This window comes from Aspergillus oryzae, chromosome 4, assembly GCF_000184455.2.
Source record: "Aspergillus oryzae RIB40 DNA, chromosome 4".
Lineage (NCBI taxonomy): Eukaryota > Fungi > Ascomycota > Eurotiomycetes > Eurotiales > Aspergillaceae > Aspergillus > Aspergillus oryzae.
The window spans coordinates 1,236,204-1,254,937 of record NC_036438.1 but is presented as its reverse complement, the minus strand read 5'-3'; the positions used below and the strand labels follow the sequence as shown (position 1 = coordinate 1,254,937).

General features: G+C 48.2%; 3 protein-coding genes across 3 annotated transcripts; 1 reads left to right on the top strand and 2 right to left on the bottom strand.

The window, feature by feature from the left end:
- Window positions 1-471: 471 nt before the first annotated feature.
- AO090012000498 (stress-regulated transcription factor RPN4) lies at window positions 472-2,625 on the bottom strand (the record flags this gene model as incomplete). Its single annotated transcript, XM_023236509.1, has 1 exon — window positions 472-2,625. The coding sequence occupies one exon, from the start codon at window positions 2,623-2,625 to the stop codon at window positions 472-474; it is 2,154 nt and encodes a 717-aa protein (XP_023091428.1).
- Window positions 2,626-15,035: 12,410 nt separating this feature from the next.
- On the bottom strand, window positions 15,036-15,478 carry AO090012000496 (histone H4; the record flags this gene model as incomplete). Its single annotated transcript, XM_001727453.3, has 3 exons — window positions 15,036-15,061; window positions 15,121-15,396; window positions 15,469-15,478. The coding sequence occupies 3 exons, from the start codon at window positions 15,476-15,478 to the stop codon at window positions 15,036-15,038; spliced, it is 312 nt and encodes a 103-aa protein (XP_001727505.1).
- Window positions 15,479-16,299: 821 nt separating this feature from the next.
- On the top strand, window positions 16,300-16,882 carry hhtA (histone H3; the record flags this gene model as incomplete). The annotated part of the gene is made up of 3 exons (XM_001727452.3): window positions 16,300-16,324; window positions 16,438-16,545; window positions 16,605-16,882. 3 exons carry the CDS (start codon window positions 16,300-16,302, stop codon window positions 16,880-16,882), a joined length of 411 nt encoding a protein of 136 aa, XP_001727504.3.
- Window positions 16,883-18,734: the final 1,852 nt, after the last annotated feature.

The following is an 18,734-nucleotide window of genomic DNA, read 5'->3' as shown; positions in this document are numbered from 1 at the left end:
ACCGTAGGAAAGAGAAACGAAAAGAAAAAGAATTCACATGCGTCATCACAAGAGGCCATCTAATCGCGAAAGAAAAGAAAAAGAAAAAGAAAGTGACCGATAACATCAACAGAATCCGATCTGTTGAACAGTGACGTCATTGAGGAATGGACATCGAAGATGATGTCATGAGTGCTGCACCAGGCTGCAAGGCCACAAGGCCAATACTCCCGAAACGGAAGTCAGACCGACGATCCGGCCCCGGTAGCGAGTCCTTTCCCTTTCAGGTATAATAATGACGTCAGAGGCTTTCCGGCGTCATCTTGACTCAATGGGGGCATGGAAACGGTGGAACCCAGAGGGAGCTCCGAAAGGGACCTCCCCAAAATGGATCTTCCCATTTGTCGTGTTCCAATTGCGTATTCGTAGCCATGTTGGATGTAGAAGTCGAATGGGAGGTATGCCCGCCTGACACCACAACCCCATTCAGGCTTACTCCCTGCCTCTCCTTCTTTGCTTGCCGGGCCAATCGACCTCAGGGTGCACCACTCGCATGTGCCGGGTCAGCGCATCATTACGCGAAAAGGTCTTTTCTTCCGTGCACAGATGACACCGGACCTTCTGCTTGCGTGCGTTGTGGATCGTGTCCTCGTGCCGGGTAAGATCGTAAGGCCGGGAGAAAACAGAATTGCATGGCTTTCCCGTAGACGGATTGATCCGCTCACATTTGTGGGGACCGGCCTGAGAGTTGCGTGCGGAAGTATCGCGCCCAACCAAGTGGCCGCCAGGCGTAGTCTGACGGTGGGCCTCGCGCTTGTGCTTCTGCAGCTTCGTAGGCGTTTCAAACCGAAGCGTGCAGCCGTGGTAAGTGCAAGTGTAAGTGCCACTGTCCGCAGAAGTGCGCTCAGGGCGGGTGATCTCTTCCTTCACTGGGCGCATCGCCATTGTGGGCTGTGCCGGTGGAGAAGCCACACCGTTGTTGACCCCGGCATCACTGTTCGTAGACTCAAAGTGAGGAAGGGATGCAGGGAATTCGGGGGTCTGGTGCAGGAGGTTGTTCTGTTGTTGCTGCTGATGGTCTTGTTGCTGCTGCGCGAAGGGATACTGCTGGGGAAGTCCATTCGGTGTAGTGTATTGCGTGGGGAATGACTCCATGGAAGTAAAGTTCTGCGACTGCGGGAAGGATGATGAGCTTTCACGTCGGAGGCCGAGTGCTTCACCAAGGTTGAAGTCAGGTTGACTTGTTGGGAACAAAGGAATCCCGGCGTCATCTCCCTCGTTGAAGTCCAACAGGGCATCCTTAGGAGACATAGTCTTCGGTTCTCCTTCTCCTTGACTTTGGCCTACATTTTGAGTCATAGGCACACTGGTCGCCATCTGGGGCTGCTGGAACCCATTGTTGTACTCAGCAGCCAGGGGCGAGTTCTGTCGGAAAGGAGACCGATCCCGGTGCATGTTAACAACAGGAGAATGAGACCGTGCAGTCATGTGGCCCTGATTGGCGGCTTGCAGTCGATCAGCAAAGACGTTTCTGAACGGGTTCAGAAGATTCTGCTGGTTCGTAGTCTGTTTGGAGACTTGAGGAGTCGGCATGAGAGCTGGGTTATAGAGCTCATCTTGGTAGATGTCCGACATAGTTCGGTTGATTTTGGGAATGCCGATCGGAAGGTTGTTTCCGTTGTGGTTATTGTAGTCTGCAAAGGCATCGAGATGTAAGTAATCATCCATCCATCGGTCTATATCAGGATATCGTTTCTCACCATTGACCATCGCCTTCGAGGCCTCGTCAAGTTCCTCCGGTTTTATCTGAGGAGTAACAGGTGAGTTGTGGCTCACTGATGATACCGAAGGTGCCAGTGAGTAATCACTTGGCTGATGCTGATGGTGACTTTGTTGCTGTTGCTGCTTCTGCTGCTGTTCCATCACAGCCCGTCTCACCATCTCCGCTTCAGCTTGGCTACCATCATGCACCGAAGTGTCATAGTTCTGCTGATAGGGCGCGGCGAGAAACGAGTTCTGGATAGGTGTCTGGACGGGAGTGGGTAGAGGCTTCGACAGCGTAGAAGCGTTAGATCTTTGGTACGAGCTCCCTGCAGGTGCAGATCGAGTCGACGAGGTACTCGGTGATGCCTTGTGCTGCATGCGAGCCGAGCTCAGCAGCTGCAGGTTGTTTTCCCAGCCGTGGGTGTTTGCGACAGGCTGTTGCGCCAACATTGGGGAGTTTTCAAAAAGGTATTGGGGGTATTGTGACAAGTATGGCTGTGAGGACGGTGGTGTCGCGGTATGCTGAATGTTGAATGCAGAGTTATAGGAGGACACGGGTGTCATCGAAGGAGCCTCAAAGGAGTTGGGGTATTCCGCAGCCACCGCTGTGGTCGCTGGCAGGTGGGTGGTGGAAGAGGCTGGAGAGGAAGTCGGTGACGACGGCGCGGAAGATGGCGGAGAGTAAAATTCAAGACCCGAGTGGTACTGGAAAGGTGATTGGAGCCTGGGTAGTTGCTGGTTGTAGAACTGTAATGCGGCCTCCTGCGACAAGTCGGGAAGGAACTCGTCCTGGATGAAAACGGGGTCTTGGAAATTGATGAAGGGGGTAGATGTTGGTTCACTGATAAAACCCTTATTGCGTATCGAAGGGTACATGGACATGTTCTCTTTCAACAAATGGACGTCAAGGGTATGACGCCGGAGTGGATGGGGAAGTTCAGAGGATTCGCCACTGGGGGAGGTTCCAGAGTTTAAGTACTAGGTATGGCACCAAGCCTCCCAAATAAAAGTTCCAACGGCCCAAGATCCGATTATCTTTATCCCCGAACAACTGCGATAATGAGTGGGTCGAAGGGTCTGGAAGCGTCCGGCAGGTCGTAGTCCAATGAGGTGGGACAAGTCGGTAGTAGACTCAAGTCGCTTAGGAATCCTTGGGAAGAAGCGGTAAACTTTAGAGATAGCTGGTTAGTTAAATCTGTTACCAGATGACGAAGGTTTTGAGTGGACCCAAGGTTGAGTGGAAAAGTTGTCGTAAGTTGGGAAAAGTCAAAGATGGAGAAAGGACGTCACGGTATTTTGGTACGGGTCAACCTACTATGAGGAACAATCACGGATGTCGAAGTGGGTGTGTGGAGGTAAGAGGAAATACAATTGAGGAATATAAAAGATTAGAGCTTGATAAGATCAATCGATCAATAAACTATGACAAGTTTCAGGGAGAATAATAAGTGGATTTGTTGGTATTGAGTAGAAGGGAAAGAAGTCAATCGGTTTGGGGGAATGCGCCTCTTTTATGATGACAATGACGTTTGACGATGCGACCTGCAGTCCCAAAGGGAAGGAAACTGACGCTAAGTCATGACCCATTAGTAGTACCGGCTATGACCGAACGAGTATTACACAAAACTTACCCACCCACACTGCATCCCCCCGGGCGATCATGACTCAACCGGTCAATGAACTAGTATCGTAAGATTACCGCCTCGATTTTTAGAACTCTTTTCCGTACTCCGTACTTACACCGGACTTTCCGCGATCCAGTAATATTTACCCACCTATTTTATTTTAGTGCCAAAAAAAAATTCAGAAAAAGGGCCTTAGAGCCTTAGATCTGCATTATCCATCTGGGGTCGAGAAGTTCCCTCGGCTGTGAAAATAGTTCACTGGCTCAAAAAAAAAATAAAAAAAAATAAAAAATAAAAAAAAAAATAAAGAAAAAAACTAAAGCAAATGTCGCTCGCTTATTCGGTCGTCCACCCCCCCCCCCCCCCCCGACCAACTGACTGTCAATCAACCCTACGAAACGGGAAATCTGTCTACGAGATCCATTGTTCAGGGTACAAGCCACAATCCCTGTCTCAACAATGCAGCATGGCTTTTTTTCCTTTTTTTCTCCTTCTGTTTTTATTTTTCTATTTTTCCCTCCCTTACATAGTAGTTTTTATGCATCATTCCTTTCGTCGACATCAGCCACAACTCACTTTACCTCCGACCACGGAGTATATGCAATTAAATCCGTTTCGGCCAGAAACTGCCGATTGATTCATTCTCGATTTAAAATCAAAAAAGAAATTACTCATCTCCAGTAGATTCTATAATTATTACAAATACTAAAATAATAGTATAGACCGTTGCTTAACTCCGTATGTCACGATGAATCACTCACGATTACCCAGCATCAAGAATATTCAATAATAGCTCCAATGATTGGCGGGTCCCCATCCACACGGTCTTCAGCAAGAGAGGGTATGGCTGATCCCGATATAGTACAGCGATACCTACCCAACCCGCGCCAAAATGAATTTTCTTCGTTCACACTAGGGGCTTAGGGCAGCCAATCATCGGGCCGATTACGCGGGGAGCTGAGCCACTGCCATGGGGAGATAGATCTCGTGTCTCAAGGTGCTGATGGGGCCACGACATAACCAGGGTCCCTTACAGGTGACATGTTCAACCGCCTGCATACAGCGATAGGAATCATGTAATAGTATTGGGTGATGTCGCGGCTTTTCCCCAGTGGATTAACTCCACCAACCCCCCCTTTGAAGATCTCCCTTTGCAGCTCTCTTCTTTGTTTTCCCTGAACGGAGTACTCCACCAGCCACATGCACTGCCACTTTTGATGTGGCTAGTGCATATCCGCTAACCAACTCTGTCCATTTGTCATGTCTGATTAAGTGGAAGTTACCGGTTTGGGTTTAGTGACTTGCTCTGGGCTATGGTCAAAGTATCGGAGTTGTCCGGCGTAGCCCTTACGTTACCTCCCGAGTCGGCGCTTCTGGCATGTACTATCGCTTTCTGCCAACATTGTCAGATAAGTTTTGACAAATCTTCCCCGGGGTCCTGCATAAATCATGTTCATGTCGGGGATGCTTCGGAGCTTTGCTAGGACCCCGGTTCCCGGGTTCATGTCAGATCAAAACCCAGTAGCGTGATTTGTCGGCACTCACTGTTCCGACAGCCAGTCTCGACTCTCTCGGCCGGAGAGAACGAAAAAAGAAAAGGTTAGACCACAACCAACAACTTGGGCATGCAACGTTGACTGCATGCTTTCCTTTAACTGGTCAGCTGACGCATCTTCATGGCATGACAGGTCAAGCCCATGGCACATGGTTGAAGGGTTACCTGATTTGAGTCACGGCTATTGTAGGCTATCAAAGGCTGGTGACGCTAGTTCGGGAAAGGAAAACCGAGTTTATCAAAAGAAAATAAATAAAAAAAATAAATAAAAGAAAATAAAAGAAATTTGACTTTATTGGAAAATAAGATTAAAAATCCTTTTAAGTGCAAGTAGAAGACAATTTCACGTGGGAAAAGTTGATACATCAACTCCAGCATGCATTCCCCAGGTATCGATCATCGGGGAGCAAGAGATCGCCGATTCCTACGGACCATGCCCGAGCGCACAGAAGTCATGAATCACGATAAAGGTAACTAGACTCGGTTGGGAATAAGCTCCCGTCGACATAACCAAGGATGGACTCGGGCTACCGGCATTTAGACGGTGCTGAACAGCCGCAAAGGTAGCCGGGGAACAGAAAAACGTACCAAATCGCCAGAGACGTAATCGATTCAAATAGATGATTCGTATATCTCGCAGTTGAAGTTGAAACAAGAGCTGCACGCCATACTCAAAGAAGCCAAAATCTCCTACCCAGCGACCCAATCCCCGGATCCGTTGACAAGGCCCACAAAATACCCATCGCAGGACGACAGCTGAAACGTGTGGCAAAAGATCTACAAGCACACAAAGTCTTTATCTCAACGTAATTGACTTATATTTGCCGGAAGGTTATCTCGGGTTTGGCCGTGGTTGCTGCCTACCGGAGCTGAAGACCGATGTCGCTATCATTCGGGGGAAGGGGACTTGGGACTTTTGATATCTCCTAGGAGCATACATGGTGAGGTTGGATCTCGCCTGGCATTGGTAGGTCTGGGGTTCGGAGGTAGTCAAATTATGGGTACCAACCGGCGGGTCTGTCTTGATAGCCCCATGGTGTTCAGACCAATTTTCCAATCAATTGACGTTTCCCCGTGCAAATGACATGACATGCTACGGTTGTCCTATGCGGCATATACGATGATAGCATCACGGACGGCCCCACTACTGTTTGGGTTCTCGGTATGGGGGATGTCAAATGGGGCCTTTCCTCATACTTGGATATCTATCACATCATGACTTCGATCTATGCAATCTAAATAAATCTAAATGGAAAATGGAAAAACGAAGAAGAGGCCGGCTAAGCGAAGTCCAAAACACGGTATATTGAGAATATCCATTGCCGTGAGTAGGGAAAAAATGAAAAGAAAAGTAAATTAAAACTGAAGGGGAGATATCCTATTGGTGTTGATCCTGCGGAAAGCAATAATCTAGCAGGGGTATTGGCCAAACTAGTCAGCACCTTAACCACCCTCATGGGGGCTACTAGCCTCACGGGGGGGCAGCCCTGTCCTACGTGCCAGAACCCAGATCGACTGCGTGGAACATGCATGGAAGAAAATTTTTTCTTCTAGCGTCTCATGTGGCAGATATCCGGCAGGGGGATTGGTCGCCTGTTTTCCAAATCGCTGTAGGTACGCTAAGCACAGCCACTTCCCGTTGAAGCGAACTCACCCTACAAGTGGGGCGTCCGTTGGGATATCAGCAAGGGTGAACGAAATGGTTTGGTGTATGGGGGTGGTAATTCCGAGGTTGGAAGCGAAAGCACAAATCAGGGGCTTCCCTGGTGTGCACCAAGTGGGTCGGCATGCGTAAACTTACGTCGTAATGGGTGTATGGAACCGAGCGGAATAACCAATACACAGGGATGTCATACTAAACTGCAAGCCACATGCAGTTGATACGTGGCTGCAGATTCAGAATCCCATGTACCCGGAAAAGGGGCTTGGCAATCGGCGGCACAAGCGCGATTAGAGTTTTCCATGGGATTTCTGGAAGCCTTCTAAATTTGGGCATAGATTGTCAAGTTGCTGTCTGTGCGCAAAAATCGCTCGTTGAGAGTCCGAGATATGTCTGATCCCCTACCTATCAATTATCCAGATTCCAGACTATCTTGACTCTATCCTCTTTGGGAATTCGTGTGGAACTTAATGAAAAAATTTTTCACCCTCATCGGCTTCCATACCAATTTGCGCTCAGTGCATATGCCCACTTAGATCATTATGATGGATGGGCGGCGGGTGTGGTTGACACGCAAGTTGGTCGCTGGCTGCCGCGTGCCTCGTTGAGTCTTCTACTTTGGTCGTAGCTACGAACAGACCAAGACAGCCTATCAGCCGTTAGATCGGCCACGTTTACGACAGCTGAAACGCTATCTCAGCTGTGAAAATTCTGTCGGTGCAACGGTTGACTTGCGTAGTGTAACCTAGGAAATTTTATCTACTATCTCCTAACCGACTCACCGGTCGGAGCTAACGCCTGCTGGTCAATATATTTCTGCAGATTAATATACGGCATATTACAAACCGAAATTTTTCCGACGTGAGAAATCAATTATTCAGCATTTTCTAGGGCACCGTCTGCTTAGAAAAAGACTATGGAAACGGTAGGGAGAGAAGTCACTGGGTCACTCCATTCGGCCCGGTCGATCAGATCTCTCTCGGTAACGCGGCACCACGGGGCTGCACAGCCGAGTGCCCTACTTTATACTGGACTCTCTAGTCATGCCGAGTTCTAGTATGCCCGATTCGAGCCTAGTTGGCGAAATTTTGGCACGGTTACATTGACAGATTGATTAGCGTCCCTTCGTTACGGGGTATGTCCGAAAAACTCTGCCCAAGGAAAAACATTTCCGGCGAACACGACTCTGTCAACCATGTGGGTGAAGCTGAATATACTTTTTGGCTGATTCGTGTGTATGGAGGATTTTATATGCATTTGTGTCTTAGATTGTGTATGTCCAAAGAATGTGGTGTCAGAGTAGCATCCGGCTAAACATTCTTCAACACTTAACACTATGAAAAAATTTTCATCTTGCATTGAAGTAATTCTTCCACCATACAACTGTAGTCTATGCGCCAACAACATCGCAGAAAAAAAATTATTCCAAAGCAGTACCTAGTAGATACCTAGACAGACACCATGAGAGTCAACGTAAGTCAATGTCTCTCAATCTCTCGCTGTGATTTATCACCCCAACAGGTCACATGCATGCCTCAAGATCGACACTTCCAGAACATTTCCTATTATCAAATATTTTTCATCCCTTGCAGAATAGAACATTCTTTCCCATCATGCATGCCTTGCAGATTACGAGTATTCCATTCCACCTTCCCGGACGAGAAGTTGAAGCATGGACGTTCTGGACCAGCAGCTAACACAGCCCCTCCCCGGTCTGGACTGCGACCGAACCTCAACCACAACACACACAACACACAACCCTCTTATCATCCCATCAACACTAATCCGCTAACGACTCAGTCCATCGAATGATTTTTTCTGATTTCGGATCGTTAGAGAAACTAAGCGATCTCGATGTTCTAGACAGTCTCCATTATCCTTGATTTTTTTGTTGATGTGCTCTTAAACTTGATCACGCACTCGTGTCATGTGAAACATGGTTTTTCCGTCCGCTTCTATTATTAGAAGCATTTCATAGAGTCTTGAGCACAACCACCACGATGGTTGTTATCGACATCGTCCTTGGATTGTTCGGTTCCGACTTCCATGGCTATACTAGTACGGCCGGGTAATTACTGTATGGACTAGATGATCTGATTCAGACTCCATCTTGGTATTACAGTACGCTTTGAGTCACCGGCGCACTGAACCTCGGCTTATCTCTGGTAGTTCGAGTATGAACCAGCCTTTGCTCTGTTCATCGAACTATCCGAGTCGGTGCGGCTGCCTAAATGCCAGACGCGAGTCTCTTTTGTCACGAGGGCTGAACAAGACACGGAAGGACGGATGTAGAAAGGCGGGAAGAAAGAGAGATATAGGCAGCAAGAGAAGCAAAACGGGAGAAGCTGAGAAAGAGAATCCCATTCATCCGAGGTGGCGTTGTACCCATACATACAGCTCTGCTAATTTGAACAGCTATAGGGTCATGCTAGCTCGATAGAAGACCTAACCTGTAAGATGTTATGACTCGTCGAGAGAAGCCTAAGCGTGGCGACTTATTTCCACACAGACGAGCCTATCAGCAATGCACCTCCGCGGCTCAACTGGCCCTCGGAAGCTACTAGAGATTACTGACTCATGAGAAGAACCATGGCTTGTGGGTAGATACATGTGTCGCGTGACCTACCTGCTTTTGTCAACCAATCCCGGCTTTGAGATGAAGAATACGGAGCATATGGTTAAACCACGGTCTAGAGAATAATGCGCATTCAGAGCTATCTTCGCTACCTTCAGCTGAGTAGGCACCCGCACTCACGCGGGCTTGGATACCGATATTCAGGCTGACGCCTTACGGGGTGGAGGCCTTGCCGGTATAGCCACTAGAAGGAAAAGTCGCCTTTAACGTCAGCGTCAAAATAGAGGTGCTACCTATACCAGACGAACACGCATCCGCATCAGATACAGCGGGGCTCCCACTTAGTGAACCCGAGAAACGTGGGATATCGTTCTCAAGACTCAAGTGGGCTGCACGATGTTGTTCATGACATTTGTAACACAGCCATGGCCGAGTCGTGCGCAACGGCCGCATGTAGGATCTCTCCGGTACACGGTGAATCTTCCCAGGCCTTTGGTCAACTTAGCGCATTAGCCTATTTCTTGCCTGGCATGTTCTTAGGCGCTTTACAGACATCGCAGGCTAGTCACTCGAAGAAGTGACTCCGCGAGAAACGTTCTTTCATTATGGCAGAAAGGGAACTAGCTGTCCGACACTCTTCGCCGTCGATTCTCATGGATTGAGTGCTGAAGTCGGATCCACATAATTGGGTTGGCCGATGGTTGGAGTTGGAATGTATGATGAACTTCAAGGTTCCCTGTCCGTTTACTAGGCCTTCTTGAATAGCAGGTCAACCCCTATTCCAGCTCTGTGGAACGCAATCATTTATGATAGAAGGTAGTAATTTTGGTACAATTAGAGATTTATACTGTGGGTGTAACTACCAGGCAGTGCAGATTAGCCTGAGCGAAGAAACGACAAATAGACGGGGAGTGTGTTGCTTCTTCCCGGATCTGATACTGGAGGATATCTGTGTCTAATAGCACAGTGATGCCTCGATAGCGCCATGTGTGGTTGCAGGTACGAGCGGATAATTTTTACGTGGGCGAGCATATGCCCCGACAACAGATTCCGATGTAGTCGCTTTCGTCCGTCAGGTCGAACGAGAAGAATTGCTTTATCTATCACTCTAATGACATTGCATATGCTAGCACTTCTGTTGTGGCACACACCTCTTGTCGTTTTTCTATATAGAATCATCCGTTATGCTACGCGGTAGTCTTTCTATCCATGGGCATTATGAGAGATCTACAGTAAGATTGTCGATGAGCTATTCGAAGCTGTGGCATCTGCACATCTCTTTCCTGTCAGCTGACAGCCGGGATACTTTGAGATGATCGAGGGACGTCCATTACATTTCTATCTTACTCAAAATCATGTTACCTTCAATAATCTTATCCGACGCGGGCCTACTGCATCAAGTTCCCCTAGCACAGAGCCGATTGGGCATATGGTCCTTTCATCATTGAATAGGGACTTAAGCCCCGCTAAGACTGCTTCACCACAGCGCAAGCATAGGCAATCCTCTCAACGTCTTCCGTGACAGGTGTGTTAAATCACCGTGACCAATAGACGTCATAGATCACGAGTAGCTCATGCAATAACTCAACAGCTATGCTAGTTCTTCCGTGAGTCGGGGTCTTGAAGCATTGAACACGTCAGTCAGAGGAAATGCCACCATCCTGAGAGGCTCATATAGATCCCACTCTCGCTCCTGATGTCCTCCCAGCCCTCTTTAACGTTTTACTACCAGGTCCACTAGAGAATAGCTTCCTCTGTCATTGGCTCTGGCTTGGCGGGTCTACTTCACACAATGACTCGGGGTCCAGATGAAGCGATATCAACATAAGATCTCGCGACATTGTGGAACGTCCACTCTTCTGTTCCCTCAAGCAATCCAGCTGGCTCATCTACCCAAGTAGCGTAACTTCTTCGAGGTTTTCTATCCGACGCTGTCAGTCCTGGGTGAGTCACGGTTTCTCCACGGACGAAGACAATATACAACGTCCAAAGTACACCCATTTTAAGATGGTATGTTGTAGCAATGTCCGAAATTGTGTCGACTTCTGCGAGCGGATAACAGGACATACTTGTCAGGTATGGACTCGTTCGAGGCGTTGGTGCCCGCTATCAACTATGAATTGAAACTTTGTCTGTGCCTGATGGGCCTTGGGCACGCTGTCACGTTTGCGCAGATCCTCGACAAACATCATATCGAAAGCGACTCACTTCCTCCAGAGCGGGACTAAGCTTGTCCTGGCCACTCTGAAAGCGCTGTGCCGCTCCTTCTGGCCTCTGTATATCTTGGAGGGTTATAGCAGTGTCCGCATCGGTCGCGCTACACCCTAGAAGAAGACAAGCTGGATATCTCCCTCCCCTTCCCTGGGAAACTGAATGAGACCTCTGTGGCCTGCCCAAGGCCACCCCTCGGCGAGCCTATCAAACCAACAACACATCTTTTCTCCTATGTCTCCTTGTCGATTATGGTCAGGCTGGCCTGGGTATGCTATGGAAATATTAGCAACCTTCCACACGGACCTAGTGACTCCGGATCCTGTCAACTTCAAAATGATCAATGACTACACCTCCATCTTTCAGAGACGTCTATCTGCTAGACCCACTACGTATGGATCTGTGCATTACACATGTCAATCTTGAGAGGGTCGTCGTTTGTAAGTTTGAGGAGCAGAACTACCCAAGTTGCTCGCCGCTGAGAGTCAAAAGTGTAGCACTGCGGCGGCATTCAAGATATCCAGACCCATTTGCGCAGATTGGGCTGCTCAGCAATCAGACGTTACATTGTTGGTTCTCTTTTCCGTTACTTCCATTTCAGTATGTGTGTGTTTTTCTTCATGTGCTGCGTCATTTGCTCACCCTCCAAGCCACCTTTATTAGGTACCTTATTTGTTTGAGCATGATACCTCGAGATAGCTGAATGAGCCCCGCGATAGCAACCCAGTTGGCGCTACAGCGCTTGCCGCTTTAGCAAAGTAAATGAACAACAGAAGGTTGCCAGTGCCTAGCTTGAATGAAATGTCCGGACGTGGTGTCCATAGGTGGTTTACATCTTCAAGTGCCGCTTGTTTCCTATTCTGTGTGAAGCATCTGATATGCCATTCGACGGTATATTGTCATTAGCAAATATCAAATACAGTAAATCCCAGGCATAGCATATTGAATGCATCGTTGTGATTAGTGACAGCCCTTTTGTCAAGCCCACTTATAACTGTCTACGTCACCACGCGAACTCAGCAAGGGAGTTCACACAATTGCCTCGGCGCTCTATCCATAGGAGCGTCTCCGATAGTCTTGTGCATTCCATGAATGTGATGTTTTGGCTAGGTTCAGCTATTTGCAGGCGCCTCGGCGCCATTGGAGAACTGCACATGGGCACGATACGGTACGAGGGTAGGAACCGGCCGAATAGCACAGATGGTGGAGGATTGCGAAGAAGCACAGTTTATAACCTTATCACAGTACATCGAAAACCGGGGGGTTAGTCTCACACTTAGTTGACCGGTGCCCTACAGACCTTATAGTGAGTCCTCGGTTGTAAGGGAGGAGCATCGGGAACTCCGGTAGGAGGTGATGAATACGTTGGGGGGGGCAACTTGAATATTAGTGCATACGATGATGCGATACTATGGAAGGGTAAAGATCTCGCGTATGCCACTGAGTGCAGAACGACAGCATCTCGGGGTGTGCGTAGCCTTCAAGGTGTGATGCGTGACAGATATGCAAGCGAGGCGGGACTGTGTTCATATGTTCATCGAGAGCTGGTGTTCTAAGGGGCGATTCTCCGTGGGTCTGGCTTTTTGAAATCTGGCGGTCCATTTGTGGAGGAGCGATGGGGGTTGTTCGCCATGATCGGGTTTTGCAAATACCATATATGCGTTATGGGTCGCCAACAGGGATAGCTAGCCAGTCACATATCGAGCCATAACAATTATCCAGGTTGCCATTGGCTATTTATACCGCATTTCCCATGGCATATGACTCCAGCCCGCCGTTTTAAAACGGCATTATCAGGACTTTTAGCTCGACAGCATTATACTCGGTCGGAAGAAGCTGGGCACGCCCGCCAAACGGCAACATGTCAATCTGGCAGTTATAGTATTGCGGGACGCGATGCTTGTGATGGGATCCATAGCCAGTGTAGCACCAAAATGCTCTCGCTTCGGTGTGCATGGGCTTGAGGAGCCACTGACTGACAGGCATATAGGCGATAGGTTCGCTCGATCTGGCTAGTGGTCGGTTCGACGCAGGTGAAGCGGCTACTTTACTTATATATGATTAAATCGTGTCGTGAACATTTGTACCTTCTCATCCCAGTACACCGTAGAGATTAGGGTGATCCAACGCGCTTTTGCATCGTCACGTGTATTCTCGCGTTATGTTCGTGGGTGATCGCGGTACGATGATGGGCTCAACGACGAGGGTCGGGGTTGGCTTCAGGGTAATACACGCATTCTCATCTGGACATCTATGTCGTGGAATCTCTCTTGGGTTTTGGTACCACTGCTCGTTCTATATGCATCGGTCGAGTCGAAGCTGGCCGTATGTACTCCGTACTCTTGGCGCAAATCGGGCGTAGGAAAACTGCCAGTCAATTAACCTTGATACTCCACATGTCATCCAGGACCGAGTTTCTTGGTCAACTGGGCTGTGTTTTTGTATTCAACATGATAGTTAGATTGGGATGTGACTTGGAGGTGGTGTGCTGTAATGATGCACCGCGGACCGCGCGATCCATTATACCCAAGATGGTTTAGCTTCCATAGGTTACCTTACCTCAGCTACCTGGCAGGGGTTCAACCCTACCCGGGGGTTCAACTCGACCCGAGCTATGTCGAGCTCTTGACGAACGTCAGCTTCGATGCAGAACTTCACTGATCTTAGCTGTATGGCATGGATTTGGGGTAATTTTGAGACTTTATGTAATAACTTACTACCGCTAATAATTTTCTATGTGCTTTTTTGGCCTAATAATCCTGTGTGTTTCTTCATTGGTGATAAGTTGGTAGTAAGTGTATCGAGTGCTATGCATGAAGATATATATTCCTACTTGTATGTACCATCATACCATACATCATCAACATATACACACCCAACTGAAATTCATCTACTCGCACAGCTAACTCGTATCGAACAGCATACTAGAGTAGAACTGACGAACACGAAATTACTTTTGTATTGTATGTACTGGGGAAGCCGTATCCAAGTAGCATCGGGAGTGATGGAGAAAGACTCAAGTACAACCGTATAAGCCCCATTATCTTCCAGAACGTGGAAAGGACTCAATTATAAGCTACAGAGTATGCTACACGTATATACAACGGTATTGGATACTAAAGCAGCAGCGAATGTAATCATGGATTAGCTACTATACAAATCCGTAGGTACAGGAAGCATGGAGACACAGATACTACTCCCATAGGCCCAATTCCGCCCACACTACTAGTACCATCGACGCGTACGCAAGACACGCGACAACCGACGACGCACAACAAAAACAAAGAATTACAAGGCAGCTACGCAGACACGGAAACAAGCACAAAAATATTTCATCTTTTTTTCAAGCGTTCGTATTCATACCAGACCGCGCATTTCCATGACGCGATGGTTCTAGAGGTACCAGCCGATAGCATGAAGGCCGCTATGATACAGAAATTTCAATCACGAACACTAGCAGACCCAGTAGTGGACGCGTAATAGTAAAGTAAAATACGTTAAAAGCAAACCCAGAGACCCATGGTAAAAGATCAATAACACCCCAACGTCCCAGTCATACCGTAAACCAACCCGAAAAAGCAACCCGTCGCGTCACTGCTGCGGAAGGACAACCGACGCGTCGACCGCGCAGGATGGCTGAAAACAAAAGGCGAGAAAAGAAAGCATTTAACCACCGAAACCGTAGAGGGTACCTGATTTGATATGTTAGACAAGAGTTGATAGAAGAGGATGAACAGCAGAGGCAACTCACGTCCTTGACGCTTGAGGGCATAGACGACGTCAAGAGAAGTGACGGTCTTGCGCTTGGCGTGCTCAGTGTAGGTGACAGCGTCACGGATGACACCCTCAAGGAAGGTCTTGAGGACACCACGGGTCTCCTCGTAGATCATGGCAGAGATACGCTTGACACCACCACGACGAGCAAGACGACGGATAGCGGGCTTAGTGATACCCTGGATGTTGTCACGCAAGATCTTGCGGTGACGCTTGGCGCCACCCTTTCCGAGACCCTTTCCACCCTTTCCACCTATTGTAGAGAAACGCGTTAATCATCGATCCTGATCGCGTCTTGGATGCTCACTGGAGGGGAAAGACTTACGGCCAGACATATTGATGGTTGATTAAAGAGTTAACTTGTTTAAGGTTGAGTGGGAAAATGTGGAGAGATAGGTGGTTAATTGGATGACAGATGTGAGAGAGATGGGAAGGGAAAGATTGGGACAGCTGCCATGGGACGGGTGATATTTGTATAGGAAAAGGAAGAGCGCGGGGAGGGCGTTGGAATCACGCGCTAGCAAGAGGATCGACCAATGAGAGACGAGGATCCTCCCGGCGGGTTTGATCTGTCGGCAACGTGACCGAGAAGTGATGATTCCGCTACGATCAACTTTGATCCTCACGGAATGCCTCTGAACCACCGAGATCAGGGATCAAAATTGACCAGAGATATTCCTGAGCATACCAACTTTCATTTTGATCTACTGAATTACTTCACATACCTTACCGGTGGTTGGGATCAAGACGTGGTAGGGAGACAGGCTAGATCAGTGATCCTACGATTCTATTGGTCCGTCACTCGCTTAACGCACAGACCACACTTCATTCCTGCCTTGGGCGCGGATTCCTTGACCGCCCGCAAGGTAACCCTTTGATTCTGCAGCCAAAAGTGACCCCCGAAATCACGGCTTATGGTGTGCTGCTTTCCGAGCGCTTTTTTGATCAAAGGGAAACGACGCTAAGGCCACCCAAATTGCTGGCAACGCCATCAGATCACCACCCACCCTTCGCTTACTACAAATACCTTCCCCCACCCGCCTCCTCCATCCTTCTTTCATCTCCTCATCCGCCAACACATTATCATCGACAACCATCGACTTTTATCTATTTTCATCTCAAAGTCGACTAAATCCATCAAACCTTATCTCTAAAGATGGCCAGAACTAAGCAGACTGCCCGTAAGTCTTAACCTTACTATCCTTTCTCTTGTGGTGTCGTCGCCCCGCGTCAGGGTCGCGTCCCCATGAGTGATACATCGCGTCTTGAATCATCATCACTAACATCCATCCAGGTAAGTCCACTGGTGGCAAGGCCCCTCGTAAGCAGCTCGCCTCCAAGGCCGCCCGTAAGGCTGCTCCCTCTACCGGAGGTGTCAAGAAGCCTCACCGTTACAAGCCTGGTAAGTTATCTTATGATGTGGCAAACCATCATCGCGTCATCACTAACAGTCATGAAAAGGTACCGTCGCTCTCCGTGAGATCCGTCGCTACCAGAAGTCCACCGAGCTTCTGATCCGCAAGCTCCCCTTCCAGCGTCTGGTCCGTGAAATCGCCCAGGATTTCAAGTCCGACCTCCGTTTCCAGTCCTCCGCCATCGGTGCTCTCCAGGAGTCCGTTGAGGCCTACCTCGTCTCTCTTTTCGAGGACACCAACCTCTGCGCCATCCACGCCAAGCGTGTTACCATCCAGTCCAAGGACATCCAGCTCGCCCGCCGTCTCCGTGGTGAGCGCTCTTAGATTATTCTCTAATGAGTCCGGTTTTTCTGGTTGTCTCTGGGTAGGCGATTAGGGGTTTTATTTCTTTTTCACGACTGGCGATACATGATGGGTTCTTTTTTTTCATTTGCGAATATCAATGGGTTTCGGCACTGGGATTAGTTTTCGTTTTGCTGCGCAATAAATAGTAGGCTGCCGACGACGCGGCTGAGTGGATTGGATCTCATGGGATGCATCCGAGCATGTACATTAAGAAATTTTACTTGACCAAGTGGTATTCTCTATGAATTGCCACCGGATGGCATAGATTCGAAATGCAGATTCTATGACGAATAATCCAATTCATTACTGTCGTGACTTAATCTCGCGCTGTTTTCTCTTGTAAGAAGTATGCCACTATCGCGGTCGCGCGCCTTTAGCGACGCGAACTGTTGAGCGTGTGTACGCTGGTGGTGTTGCTGGTGTACTGCCCACCGCGTTCGGTACTCCATATACGACCAGGGAAGGTTCTACTTCTACCAAGTCTATAGAATATTTGAAATATATTCGCGTTTCATTTACTCAACCTCCGACTGGCCCTTGCCTTAACAGAACTGTTTGCGATCGTACAGAGGACGTACGTTGAAGACTGAAGTAGTGACTGGATACGGCATTTTTGACATGGATTTTCCATAACTCCCCAATCGTAAAATAGAGCAAGGAAGGCTCATAGATCGCTGTTAAATTTCTAGCAACTCCCCAGAAACACACACAGAATGCAACGAACTACACCTTGCGTATCCACCTTCTCAACCCCCCTATCCTCAGATATGGAGGGGTACAAGCGACAGCCCGATCGCAACACACTTGCGTAACCAGCCCCTCGAAACCAGACAACCTATAAATAACAAAAGAACAAGGACCCGTTCTATAGTGACATGACACCATTTTCCAATATATCTAGCATTTACAAGACTAATGGTTATTCCTATATTAACTATCTTGTCGGCATCCTACACAGCGACCGGTATTCCGAACCCGACACCCCTCCTAAGTGGTGGCCTCACGGCCAAGTCCCGTGCCTCGGTCGGACAACGAAACGAGTTATGAAACAATCTATCGGCGGAGGGGTAACTAGTGGGATTGGTTAGTATGAAATTAGGATATGGATTTGTAAGATGGCGTGGATTTCTTTGATTAGAGGAGGGGCTTTTTGTCGTGAGTTGGGAATTTGCCGAGGTTGTTTTCTGGTTTCTTATCTTGCTTGTTGGATATCTGTTGAAGGGGATTGATTGGCTGGTGTTTTGTTGATTGGGTTGCTGCTGGATTAACTGCTCCTTTCATCATCTGCATTTTTGGTTCTAGGGGCTTGTTAGAGTGTATATTGAGTGGGTGTTGTAACTCGCATGTAGATGTGGTCTTGAGGGTTTGGTGGTTAGCGATGCTGTAGGGCTTAGCTTCACCAGGATTGTGTGATTTATGGGCATGGTGGGGAAGGAAATAGGGTATAAATGAGTATTAAAATATGATACATGATATGAATGTGTTATATATCGCTAAAACTGTATGACAGGTTGAGTATAAGAACTTGACGAAGAGTACTTTGTAGATATATAACCCGCGACTGGACATGTACATAAATGCAAGTCATGCACTTCCTTCCTTTGACCGGATGGCAGGGAACCACTAAGTAATTATGCAACTGGACTCCACAACGAAACCGAAAGCACCAGGATTAAATGTCAACGATGCTACAGAGTAGCTAGTATTGCACCCCTGTAGCGCCGCCGCTACTAAGTTGGGTTATAGATTGTTGCCTTAGAGGCAAGGCGGCAAGAAGTGGGAGCACGAATACACGTACACCGTTGCAGTTCGAAAGGCAGATATCGGCGAA